This window comes from Colletotrichum gloeosporioides (assembly GCF_011800055.1).
Source record: "Colletotrichum gloeosporioides strain Lc1 chromosome Unknown consensus_31, whole genome shotgun sequence".
Lineage (NCBI taxonomy): Eukaryota > Fungi > Ascomycota > Sordariomycetes > Glomerellales > Glomerellaceae > Colletotrichum > Colletotrichum gloeosporioides.
Genome location: NW_025544676.1, coordinates 114,127 through 127,994, shown reverse-complemented (window position 1 = coordinate 127,994; position 13,868 = coordinate 114,127). Strand labels below are relative to the sequence as shown.

The following is a 13,868-nucleotide window of genomic DNA, read 5'->3' as shown; positions in this document are numbered from 1 at the left end:
ACTCCATCTCCCACAACACACGTGCGCGCGCGACCAACAATACACGCGCGTCAACAGAGCCTGCATTATGGGTCGCAAGTTCAAGGTTGGTCGCCTTTTAATGTCGAAATGAAGACTTGGTTGTGCTGACATGCGCGGTAGGGCAAGAAGGGCAAGGGACGCGGCGGCGGCGCTGACCGCGGCCGCCAGCCTCGCAGCGAGTCGTGGCAGTCGTACCCGGCCGTCGACAAGAAGAACGAGAGGCTTCAGCGCTATTACAACACCATCATCGGTCTGTCCGAGGAGGAGCAGGGTCCCTTCTGGGATGCGCTGCGCAGAGATCTCCCCAACAGCTTCCGTTTTTGTGGCTCCAAGGGGTACGTCGCAGTGACTCAATTGAGATCGATCATGGACTTCGTACTGACTCCCATATAGCCACGCATTGACCGTGAAGAAGCTCTTCCAGGAACGGTACATGCCCGAGATCGTCAAGATCGAACACGCCGACGGCCGCGCCGTCGAGCCCCCCAAGCCTCTCGAGTGGTACCCGAACGACCTCGCCTGGTGGATGACCACCCCGAAGAACGTCATTCGCAAATATGCTCCCTTCTCCTCCTTCCAGAAGTTCTTGGTCTCTGAGACGAGTGTCGGCAACACGAGCAGACAGGAGGTCGTCAGCATGATCCCTCCTCTTTTGATGGACGTTCGTCCTGGTATGACTGTCCTGGACATGTGCGCCGCTCCCGGCAGCAAGGCCGGCCAGCTTCTTGAGATGATTCACCAGGGCGAGGAGGCTAGAATCCGAAAGGTCCTGCGCGCCTACGCCAAGGAGGATGGACTTGCCCTTGGCGAGGAGACTGAGGAGGAGCGTGAGGCTGATCTCGCAGCCGACTCTTCGGATGACGGTCGTGCCACCGGTCTTCTGATCGCCAACGACGCCGACTACAAGCGGGGACACCTCCTTGTTCACCAGCTCAAGCGCCTTTCATCACCCAACCTGCTCGTCACTAACCACGACGCCACGCAGTACCCGGCAATCAAGCTCCCTTCGGACCCCGCGACCCCGAACAAGCCCGTCTACCTCAAGTTTGACAGAATCTTGGCTGACGTTCCTTGCTCTGGCGACGGTACCTTGAGAAAGAACGCGAACCTTTGGAAGGATTGGCAGCCTGGAAATGCCCTCGGTCTCCACGTTACTCAAGTCAGAATCCTGCTGCGTGCCCTCGCCATGCTCAAGGTCGGAGGCCGTGTTGTCTACTCTACCTGCTCCATGAATCCCGTCGAAAACGAGTCCGTTATCGCTGCTGCCATCGATCGCTGTGGCGGCCCCGACAAGGTCGAGATCGTTGACTGCAGCAACGAGCTGAAGGGTCTCGTCAGAGCCCCTGGTATGCGCAAATGGCAGATCATGGACAAGTCTGGCAGGCTGTGGAGCTCTCAGGCGGAAGTCGATGAGTTTACCAAGAACAGCACTGATGGCATTGCACCTGGCAGGCTTGCCGAGACCATGTTTCCTCCCCTGGAGGGCAGCGTCTGCGCTGACCTTCCCCTTGAGCGTTGCATGAGAGTCTACGGTCACCAGCAGGACACCGGCGCTTTCTTCATTACGGTCCTGCAGAAGAAGTCGGAGCTCAAGATTCGTCCCGAGGACCAGAAGTCCGATTCAAACGGGACCGGAGCGACCGTCACACCCGCGGCTGAGAACGGCACCGAAACCAAGACGGAGGAGAACACTGAAGAGAAGGTCGAGAAGACTGAGGAGAAGGTTGAAGAGAACAGCGAGGAGACGGCCGAGGCTGCGGCTGAGGAGCCCGCGCAGGATACTACAAACGGCACTAAGCGACCGCGCGAGGACGAGGCGGCTGAAGGCGAGACCCAAGACGCGAAGAAACCCAAGCTTGCGTCGCAGAACAAGCCCCAGAAATCCAACCGCAACGCCCACGGCCAGGTCGAGGAGCCCTACAAGTACCTCGACCCCAAGCACGAGGTCATCCAGCACATCAAGGGATTCTATCACATCTCTTCTCGTTTCCCGGAAGACCGCTTCATGGTGCGCAACGCCGCCGGCGAGCCTGCCAAGGCCATCTACTACACCTCTGCCCTGGCGCGCGACATCCTCAGAGAGAACGAGGGTCGCGGCATCAAGGTCATCCACGGCGGCGTCAAGATGTTTATGAAGCAGGACGCCCCGTCTGCGGAGGTCTGCCGCTGGAGAATCCAATCCGAAGGCATGCCCATCCTCCAGGGCTATGTCGGCGAGTCTCGCGTCGTCCGCCTCACAAACAAGGAGACCCTCCGCAGGCTCCTCATCGAGATGTTCCCCCGTATCGCCGACGGCGAGTGGCAGTCCATGGGCGAGATAGGAGAGCGCATCAGGGACATTGGCATGGGCTGCTGCGTGCTGCGGGTTGAGCCCGACGGCTCCGATGCCGCCTTCAGCGAGCGTATTGCGCTCCCGTTGTGGAAGAGCATCCACTCCCTCAACCTCATGCTGCCCAAGGACGAACGCACGGCGATGCTGTTGCGTATCTTCAACGACACCACGCCGTTGATCAACAACAGCCTCCAGAAGCAGAAGCAGATTGACGAGGCTGCCAAGGCCAAGGCCGCTACGGAGGCCGCGATCGCCGAGCAGGAGTATGCCGATATTGAGGATGCACCCACTCCCGAGGAGATGGATGCCGAGCCCACCTCGGTGCCCGCGGCTGAAGAGGCCGCCCCCGAGACCACCAACGGAGAGAACTAGGGAACGCCGTTTGCTGTTGCTTGGAGAGAGAGCAAATAGGATCAGCTCTGGGAAGATACCTCTGGCGAAAATAGCAGTGGAGGAATCGTGAGCAACAACAGCCAAGAGCAGTTATGGGAAGACGTGTTTGCCCAGGAGGTCCAATTGATGGCTGATGAGAAGCGTGAGGAGCCGGGTGTACATCCAGTTGGCACCCCTGTGCCAGAGAACTGGCCATCGGGGTCCGCAAGAGCTCGTCACATCAATGATAGTCTCTGGGAAGTTCGCCGGAAGCGAGCACACTACGCTGCTGATCCGGGATGGAGATGGGATGGGCTGAGGCTCTGGCCCATTCCGAAGGCGTCGACCTGCGCAAGGTACTAGACGAAAGACAAAATGTATGAGTACATGAGAGATTTGTTGGAGTAGCACATGACAGTCTGTGAATAGATTTCTTTGGCATTGAATCAGACTTTTATCTCGCGGCATGCGTTGTTGAATGATCGTGTGTGCTTTCTTATCATAAGGGAAAGGAATTAAAGAGTATGAAGAGGGCAGATCTGAACAACATCTGTTAGACAAGCTATCAGCACACAACAAAGACCAGATTCTGAAGGCATCCAAGTGGTCCAGACAACACAACAGAAGTTGCGCAGGTTATGAATTACACAAGGCAGGGGTAAACATAGTGATTAAGTAAACAGCTTGTTTACTTAGTTAAGTCCCTTAACCCTTTAGCCTCTCTATACCTAGATTATCAGGACTTGAAGGTGTGTCTGGAGAGAATATCATAGGAGACACTAAAGAGTTGAACAAAACTCCAGACAGGACAAAAAGGAAAAAGAGATGTGTGCGCTGCAATCGCGGACGGGAATTGAGCCCGACGTGGCTATGATAATGTTAGAATACATACAGACGACGTATCTTTAGGAACAGATGGTGCTTACGGGTCGAACCCACAACCTTGAGATTAAGAGTCTCACGCTCTACCGATTGAGCTAGCCGGGCGAGTTGATGAAGAGTTGTGATGGGGAGACGGGTTTATGGTGGGAGACGAGGTGAGGTCCTCGTGGGTGGGGGGCTCGTCTCCTTCCTGTGGGGTTTTCAAGCCCTTTGAAGTTGACTCGGGGGAGTCGAGCTGAGACTCCATAAGATGGCTTGAGTTGTTGTCGCGCTCAGTTCATAAGTGCAGAGCTGGTTGATGGACAGCAACATCCAATCTGACTGTTCTCAGTCAACAAACCGGCAACAAACACAGACTAGCTGGCCAAATGAAGAACCTCCGTGTACCTTCAGAACATTCCGTTTGGTAGTGACCAAGTGATTTCAAAGCTCTTTCGACATCGAAGCTTAATTTCCCCATGTCTCACGCGACGTAAATGGGTTGGGACTGCACTCAGCTTCTCCGCCCCGATATGGACATAGACCATAGGCAGCGTACTTGCTATTCAATCTGGGTCATGTGTTTGCTTGAACGCTTAAGTTACATCATTTTGGGTGTTTAAACACCAAGTCCTCGCTAGGTGAGAGGCTAGGTGCTTGTAGCGGGAAGGCAGAACAGATTAGCAAATGAGTATTGTGTTGAACAAAACCCAATAGATGCCATAAGATAGAGGCGGAGGATAAGCAACTTCAAGTCATCCCCTTATCACCAACAGCCCCCAGGATCCAGGCTGGACTCTGCTACATGCTCCCATGATTGGTCTTTGCGTACCACTTCGCGCTGATCTGGGTATGATATCCTACGCCCATTGGTGTTCAATGTCTGGCGTATCGGTATTTGGGGACTTGTATTTGCTCACTGGGCACGTGTCTTCCAGCACCAACCGGCCAAGGTATATTTCGGCGACGACTCTCAAGTTGCCTTTTCGTCCAGACAAACGACAAAGCGTTCTCGTCAGAATAACCTGCTTGGTTTCTGGCATATGAGATCCAGTCGGCAGTCCAGCACGCCATTTGAAGAAGTTCGCCTGTTGGTGATTATTAATGCCATGATTTACTTTTTTGGTGGTCGGTCACCCCTATCATGCGTTCATTCGTTCAGGAAGATTCGTTTAGAAACTTCCATTTTGTGCTGAATATCAGAGCAGCGAAATCAGAAGAATCGTCTTTAACAAGTCCGCAGAATTGTAGCAAAGCCTCTTTTAAGTCCTTCGCAATACCCCTGGGTTTCATTGGTTACCGCATTCTATGCTGAAATCTCCACGTTGATCGTCATATATCGCCGTCAATACTGGGGTCCCCGAAGTTTGGGCGTAACACCCACACGTTACCTATTCAAGTTGCTACCGGGGATGAGAACTGAGCAAGACACACAATGAGTGGGATCGGATGCTGGTTCTTTCATGTTCGATAGACGAAGTTCGCTCAGCTTGCTAGGTGGCAAAGGCAAGTTCTCATCGAACAAATCCCCTCTGTACACGTCCTCCTCGTGTCCTGCCCTCCAGTGTTCAGAATGTTTAATCTGACGAGGATAGCTGATCGAAATTTGGAATAATTCACTGAAAGCGATAAACAGGCATGAAGCAGCTCACTCAGCTCTCACCGCCATCGACTTCTAGGGATTTGACGCCAAACTGCGAATTGGCCGCTGGTGAGCTCTCCTCACGCCCAGAAACTGCTCTTGAATAAGCCCTCTGATTGCGTCCTATATAGTTTGGATGTCTACATGTACAGAATTAGGTGAGACGTGACTGTGCCATCAAAGAACGCCATTCTAACGGCAAAAGACACGTGCTCCTGTAAGCAGTTTCAACCCGCCGGCACGAAATCAGGTTTTCAGTCCGCTCCATACTGATGCTGACAACGCATAGCATTATACATCATCCAGTATTGGATCCTCAATCTTTATCCAGGACAGGCGTAGGGCGGCATGAATTGCCTGACACAACCCCCTCATTTCCCTCTCAAATTACCAACAAACGCCCGCCAATGTTGTGCCACTGTATTCAAATCACCGTTGTGTCCTGGCGACGGATTCAAATCAAGTACGTGAATGCACTGCAACATGCAATGAAGCACAGAAGCCTCAACCGCCACGGACCACAGCAAAGTGATTCTCGAGACCGGGCCACTGAAGAACGGGCTCGTTCCCCCGAGAACCGGTGCCCCGTGATATACCTCCAAATATATCATGTACCCAGAAAAAAGACCACATAACGGGACACCCAACGCAAACTGTCTCGAAAATTCTCCGCAGGTTCTCCTGCAAACCCATGCATCGTGTAAGTAGCCGGGGGTTGGGCGGCCGGCCTCCCGGGGTTCCCAACAATAAGATCGTCGGACCACCGACTCGGGGACCCAAAAGCCAGGACGAACCCTTGTCAGAAACCGTCAAAACCCCGCGATAAAAGAGAGTTCAGATGCAGAGACAGACACGGCACAGCAGAAACCAAAAAACACAAATACTTACATTCACACAGACTTGAGGGGCTCACTTGTCTCCCACCCCTTCCCCCCCTCGCACAGGGATTATGATTGCAAGACGGCATTCGTGTATATATAATATGCTATCTCATAACCGATTCCCCCATATACCCGTACACGCGGAACTGCCGGACGGCCGTTCCGCTAGTCATTTCTCATATGATGAAGCGCATCCCGTTCTATAGTTACACAAGGCACATATCCCAAATATCCCATGAACAAAACTCCCCACGATTCCCGGACTCGAGAGAACCGGGAAGAAACATGCCCAAAAACCGAACAATACGCAAACCTGTGGTCATTTCTTTCTGTTGCCTGATAGAAATGCCGATTCTGTCACTGTCTTTTTGTGTCGTTATCATTGCTCTTTTTTGCTGAGAGGCAACGACGGGCTGGTCTGCCTCTCCTTTTGTCCTTAATGAACAAGGACGTAGGTGGTGTCGCCCTCACACTTCACAACCCTCCGGCCAAGTAACAACGAAACCGAATCGCAACCGTTGAATCGACGTGGACGAAGACGACGCCGCCTTCGACTTGATCTTGGAGAGTGGGCTCCGAGAAGGTTGGAGAGAAAAATGGCGTTCCGTCATGGGGTCGTCGCATGTCGTTCGCCGCCTCGCAGGCGACCATAATCCTCGGTCTCATCACGAGTAGAGATAAACATTGCCGATTTACACCCTTGGCGACGATATGCCTGGGTTCAAGGCCGAGGTGAAGTCATCCAGCAGAGACGAGAACGGAAAGAGAAAAGGGGGGTGAGAGAAGGGAAATAAGAAAAGGGGGGCTCGGGGCTGGTGGTGTTCGTGACGTCGAGAACAATTTCGTTGTCAAAAGTCCTCACCGTCCATCAAACAACGATACCAGAAGAAGTAACAACACGCAAACACCCACATCGCACCTACACTGGGACCGCCCACAACGTCGACCATTTCGATGCGCCGCGGCCCCGGTGCCCTCGACTCCTCCCGGCGGATGCGCTCCTGTTCTGCGAACCGCACACGATTATACAATTCCCGGGACGGCGCATACGTCGGCGGCGGCTGCGAGACGACCACGCCGCCCCCCTGGCCGCTGATACGACTGTTACCGGATGTGCTTCTCGAATGCGCCGGCGGCGCAGCTCTCATACTCAGGTTCCGTGGCGGCGGATGCTCGACACGTTGGGCCTGCGGCACACTCCCTCCGTCCCTACCACCGCCGCCAGTGTTCACGGCATCACGACGTCCTCCATCGTCACCACGGCGACCATCGTCCGAAGAGGGATGAGACGAATAGTCGGAGTAGATAGAGTACGAGCTAACACGATGCCGGCCGAGGGCGCCCGAGCTGCGTTCGCTGTTGCGGGGTTTGATGTCTCGTCCGTTGTAGTTGAATTCTCGCAGCCCGCGCTCGGCGCTCTCAAAAGGGGGCGGGGGAGGGGGAGGAGCCATTGGAGGGGGGCCAGGGGGTGGAGGGACCTCGTCCGCCTCGTCGAGCCCCGTCAGCTGCTGCTTCTGCATCTCCTTGAGCTCGAAGAGCTGTCCCGTCGGACGCTCCATTCTGTAGAACTTGAGCTGCGGCGAGCCTTCGTCGAGCGGCGGCGTGAGGGTTTTCGAGGAGCTCATGGCGGGCGTTGAGTTGTTCGTCTCTCTCTCTTCTGACCACTCGACCGTAAGGTCGTCATCAGCATTCGTTGGGCGTCGAGAGGAAGAGGGGGTTAATTTGGTGTGTATCAACTGGCTGGAGACGCCCTGACTCGGCGGCGGGTATGACGACAGACGCTCAGGGCAGAATGTATTCATTCCGGGGTCATCGGAGCAGGATGAAGGAGCACGACGAATCTCGCGCTTGCGCGTTCAACAATCAACGGGGATTCCGGAGTCAATCGTTGACCGGCGACGGTGGTCATTTGATCAGAGATGGTGAGTTGTTCCGGAAGAGATGGGAATATAGACAGCTGTCACGCCCCGAAGCCCCCGACACCCGTCGCAGCCGGCGAAGTGTCCGTCACAAGAGCCTCACGGCGCGGGCAACCCGCGGTCCTCATGTGCACGGAGCCATTTCATCGCCCTCCATCCCACCACCCCTTTAACGAAACCCAGATTGACTTTGGGGTCTTGGCTCAAGCTTCGCCCTCGCATGCCTTGGCCCATGGGTCTGAGGCGGGAATTTGTTTCTTGCGGTCTGCTCGTACATTGAGGAGGTTGCCAGCGTGCGAGGAGGTTGCCGGTCCACCAGTACCCGTAAACCAAAGGAAAGTCCAAGTTGCACCCACGCGTCCGAGGCCCCTAAAACACAGTCATACAGCTATCGGCAATGATACCATTCAGAGTTTGGTTTGCTGTTTCTCGACCGCGTCTTGCGGGAGCGAGAAGGTGCACTCTCTACCCTCACCGTCTGTGTGTGTGCATGTGACGTGCCTGTGTGTTTGTGTGCATGTCTGTCCTGCTTACCGCATAAGAGAGTCCGAACGAGCGGCGGAATGTCGTATTCTAGGCGAATGAGAAGTCGGCTTGCGGGACCCAAGTGATCGGAAACGGAAACTTCTAGTGCGCGCCGTCGTCTCGAGTTTCTCGCGCTGGTATCGGAGAGACGAGGTTGGCGCGGCGGGTCCCCTGGGGAAATCGGCGCCGGCCGTTGTGGAGGACTGACCGGCCGTGTTGAAGATGCCAATTCCTATCGTGCCCGTCGATTTCGTAATGTGTGATCTAGCATGGTCGGTCAAGCAATGCCCCGAATGACCTATTTCGCCACGACTCGAGTCATTGGCGTCGGCAAAAGAGGGATTGTGCCATCATGGCGCCGTCATCGTCAGAACTCTAGACAATCCCGATATAGGTCCCTTGGAAACCATCGACCGTTGGCTCAGCTATATCGGGCTGTGACTTTGGGGCTCTGTTTCTGACGGCAGCTGTCCATCAGATCTGGTTAGGATTCAGATAAGAACACGGGATTGCTGGTTAGTCACCCCTTCTTGCAACGACGTCAGCGTTCGTGACACTATCAGCAGCAGATGCGAACTCGTGATGTGCCGTGCAGGTAGGGTTCCGGACGATGGCCGACGAGCCGCTAAGGCATGCAGTGCTCCGTTCGACGGCCTGCCTAGACGCTGTAACCCACTGCCATCTGCAACTGCCGGATTTGAAGATGATGGAGATCACCTGCGGGCGATGCTGGTCCCTGGCCGAGAGCAAAAGGGCGGTCACGGGCCACGAGATGGGCGAGAACGTGCTGGTGTAGGCCGTTGCGCATTGCTGTTTTCTCCGGGGCGTCTCCTTGCTTCCGTTTGCTCGTCATTGCTGATCAAGCAGTGAATTGACATCTTGAAGCTGTTCGGCCACTTTGTCGTCCAAGAGTCGGGAACCAAAGCCATATCGTACTTGCTCTGATCATGCCCTCCAGTTACAAGCCTCAAAGTCGTTACCTCTCGTCTCAACTTTGCCTCACCGTTCTTACAGCAGCCAGCAGGTGCGACAAGCTCGCCTGCATACCAGCATCCAGCATATACGTCTGTATGGGAATGGGGGTCAGATAATCAGGCCATTTGCAATCTTTAGCAGCAAACTATGCGGCTAGGCACGCATCGACTTGCGGTAGCCGAGGCTATGCGTCCAGGACAACTTCTGCCTCCAGTCTTGGGACGAGACTTAGTTGACAGGCGGAAGGGTGCGTGCAGCGGCTAGTCTCGACCGCGCCATCGCTAGATGAATCCGAACCCCGACAGACGGGGGTAAAATACCTCCTCCAGGTACAGGGCCTTCATCCAGGAATTCGTAGGAAATGACACCCGTGTATTAGTTGATGATAGACAGTTCCAGACCCAAACGAACGGATATGCTGGCAGACATGGCTGCTCTCCACTCCCTGCCGTAGCTACTAACGGCCGTGTACCTCAAGCGCAGTCCGGTTGTGGCACTTGGGTTCGTGTGGTGTTCAGCCACGGCTTGGAGCTCCATTGTGTCTTTGGTAGAAACATGGACCCAAGACAGAGGCATCGGCAGATTCGCCAAGCCCCGACAGGGTAAAACAAAACGCACAAAGCCTGAGGGCATAGTCTCACGAAGGGCGTTTTGCCACGCGAGAGAGTAGCACAGCTGCATCCGCGGTTGCCCAGCATCCAAGACCATCCAAGTCCTGGATCCGGAAAACTGCGGACTCCCGTCGTGCAGGGAAGATGAGGTTGAAGTCACTCCGTGCCTGCAACCCCAATTCAACTCTACTTGAACACGCCGTATCCATGTGGGACACTATGCCGAATGGCAGATTTGAAGACTGAATGGCAGCTCAACCAACGCTGTTAGTGTGCATGCAATTGGTTCGACAAGCGAGAAGAGTCATTGGAGTCAGAGAAGTGCTGCGGAACGTCAGTTTTTGTGTAACGTCCCTCACGCTACTTGCCGTGAGCGGTGACGCCTGCGTGGTTGACGGGGATTCGAGCGGGCGCGTTGATTCGGTAGTCCTGCGGATAACCAGCAACTGATGGCTCGCTGATTCACTACCGCCGACGAGGAGCAACTGCCATGGCTGGTAAATTGACAATGTTTGGCTATCGCGTTGTCCGAGCCGAGCATTGATGAGCAGCCATCCGTACTTCGTAGACCGGATACTCAATCAACATGACCTTCATGTACCGCAGGCCAGGATGGGCTGTCAACTAAAGGTGGGCAAAAAGCTCCAGCTGTCAGAGACGTGGTCGTGATCCCCTGGCGCCGCCAAAAAACTAAAGACACGGCTTTTCAGGCGCCCTTGGCTCCCCCCTATTAAGCTCATCCTTCCACGGGCATTCTAGAACCAAGCCCACCCCCGATAATATTCTTGAAAACGGCCTTGGTTCAGGTCGAGACGGTCCATCGTTAAACCAAACCCGTCGCGACCCAATTTGCGGGCATTCTGTGTGAAACGGTCTTATTTGGCCCCGATAGACATCATGACTTGACATGGATACAGGCGTTAGGTCAAACGCCTCGAAATGAAGCTGGGCGGCGTAGAGGAGAGCGAGCGACCCACGCCGTGGCCGGTAAGCTGTACAATACGACCCCTAAATGTTTGTTACCCTCCATACCAGCAAAGTGCTCCGCCAAAATCGACGCTCTCCACAGAATTACTCAGCATAGATTCTCCATTCGCCATCAGACCTTGACCAGTAATATGCACTTACTAGGGCAAAGTACCACGCTTACACTCTTTCAGGGGGTATATTGTACGCAAATCAACACATGGCTAAGTACCTTGTACGAGGTCACAGTCCGATCGACCTGTCAGCCCCGGCCCTAAAGGCTAGACGGCTAGGAAGCGCTCGCTGTGTCGTACGACGGAGGGGTGCCGATCGACCATGCTCCACCGGGAAAGCCGCCTTCATCCTCCCTTTCGTGTAAAAGTGCACCGTACAGACAAACTTTGCGGTGTGTATTGTGTACCTTGCGCTCAGGGATCGGCTGGCAAGGCTTGACCAAGGATGCTGTTGCTCTGGATCCGGTGTCAAAAATGTGCCACGCGACGTTGTGACGAGCCGGGATGGGGGGGAAAGCGGTGTTGACTGGTCCTGGAAACAGTCTGGAAAAAGAAGTGCTGAAGAAAAGTTTCATATCATTGCTGAGAAGTGGCTCCCGCGGAGTATCTTGCTCAATATTGTCCACAACGCGCCAGGAGACACTTTAACTCTATACCAAGTAACGAGTGGGATTCGCCGGCTATAGTTTGTTTCTTCGTCTCTTCGTTACTGGCTCTCGTGCGGCTCGGGGGCTCTCCCCGAGGCCTCTGGCCAAGGTTGGTCTGAAATGACCGCTTCGTCATGCGTTGCGTTTGTTGGATACGCACCATTGGCCCCGAAGCCGCCGACTTGGATGAAAGTTTTTGGAGCTTGGCCCATTCTCCGGCGGGCGGGCTGCAACCCGCCTTTGGTGACATACTGCCGGTATTTTGTGCTGGGCTTCCTGCCCACCCATACCCGCGTCGCCCTGGGCTGCGATGGTTGATCGCTGACCGCTTTAACCCGGCCACTCGGAGCCATGTCGTTGGCGGGTGCCTCCAACGGGTTGTTTACTTGCTTGCTTCACCTCCATTGTATATCCGCTTTGCCGTATGAACTGCACATGCGTACACCGAGGGTTGTACGCCTGAGGCGTGTTCTCGTCCTCCCCTGTGCGCGCGGTGAGTTCACCGATCTCAGCTAAAGGCATGGCAGGGCGGCAAGGGAATACCCGGCCCTGCCATGTGGCATTGGAGATTTTCCCCTTGATCCCGCCGACCTGTAATTTAAGCACCACGGCATGCATACGAAGCGTGAAGCCACGCCGGTATCCGGACCGCACCCTGCTGGTTCCGCGTTTCTTGCGGTTTCACGCTTGATCGGCGTAGCCGTCAGTTCGTGGCAACACGACGAGATTGGCGATTTCGTACTAGCGACCGCCCATCTTCATCGGTTGGTGATGGACGATGGGTTCAAGCCGACGAACCAGCCCAGGGCAATTGTCGTCTCAACCGGCGCCTCTGTGTCCCTTCCTTATAGGGTCTCGGAGGTTGTGATGACTCAGGTGACAAGTCGGTCAGTGGTGTTCCCTGTCGGTGTTTGTCTCGTAAGCGGCGTCTACTTCAAATTTGGGCCCAGTCTCCCATGTGCCAGCGTACCGCACAAAATCCTTCAGACCAGCCCCCTGGCGTCGAGTACGAATTTCCGTGTGGCTTGCTAACACCACGTGGCAATCTCCACCATTGACGCCAAACACGGCTTAGGCCAGGGACCAGCAGTCTTCCATCAGTGCCGTGCGGTTGCTGCTGAGTATCTGTACATCAATCTCCGATCATGCCAAATATGTGATGCCGCAGGCCCTGGAGGCATTCGTTGAACGCTGGTGTATTGATGCGAGCTTGGCAACCGTGCCTCTAGCCTGCACCTTCGTGACTGTCATTGTGATCCGATATATGCCCCGAGCCATCTGCATGTTGACCAGAAGCGCCCGCTGAAGCCATAGGGTGCGGCGCGCTTATCAATAAAAACGGCGGGCGGCCAGCCAGGGTTAAGCATCAATAGGACGAACTGCTTGACGCCGGTCAGATAAGCGACCAGCCGGCAGCCAGGGGCAGCTTTCAGGCAGTGCCAGTCTGTTGGCGCATTACACGGCGTTGTTGGGCCTGCTGCATAACGGTCCCGATACGCAACGACTAGACACCACATGATCCAAGTACCTCCTCTCTTCCCCAATAGCAGCCTGAGATTGAGGTGATATTGAACGGGATCACTGGCGGTGCCCTTATCAGTGCAAGGCGTATCCGGGTAAATTCAAGCATGCGCCTTCGCTGTGCAGAATTAGGACTTCGAGCTGTCCGCAACGCCGAGAATCGGTCCATTTCGCTTGGCAAGGGAGCCCTCAGCACAGTTGAATTCAAGCAGTCGTTTGCAAGAAAAAAGAAACGATTGCTTGAAACAAGCCTTGCCGAACACGTGTAGCTGCGGGCTGACGGAGGCCACCCCGGATTCGGGTTGACGGGCGGAAACAGAAAAAGAAGCAAACGCTCGCATGTATCCATCCGTAAAAGAAACCCCTCACAAGAAATCCACGTGGAAACAACGGGGGTTAGCCAGGGATTGCACCAATGGCTTCCGTCGCAGGATTGATTTACCACCGTCAACTTGTCAAGTCAAGCCGCGTCGTGTGTGGTAGGTAAAGCCGTAACTCCCCACTAGATGTATGCATCGAGTTCTTGATGCTGCAGCTTGACGGAGCAACGTAGCGCCCGCTACGTCGTGAGGTATTTGTTG

At 54.8% G+C, this 13,868-nt stretch overlaps 1 protein-coding gene across 1 annotated transcript; it reads left to right on the top strand.

The window, feature by feature from the left end:
• Positions 1–67: 67 nt before the first annotated feature.
• On the top strand, positions 68–2,725 carry GCG54_00013482 (Multisite-specific tRNA:(cytosine-C(5))-methyltransferase trm4b; the record flags this gene model as incomplete). The annotated part of the gene is made up of 3 exons (XM_045413335.1): positions 68–85; positions 142–356; positions 415–2,725. 3 exons carry the CDS (start codon positions 68–70, stop codon positions 2,723–2,725), a joined length of 2,544 nt encoding a protein of 847 aa, XP_045266307.1.
• Positions 2,726–13,868: the final 11,143 nt, after the last annotated feature.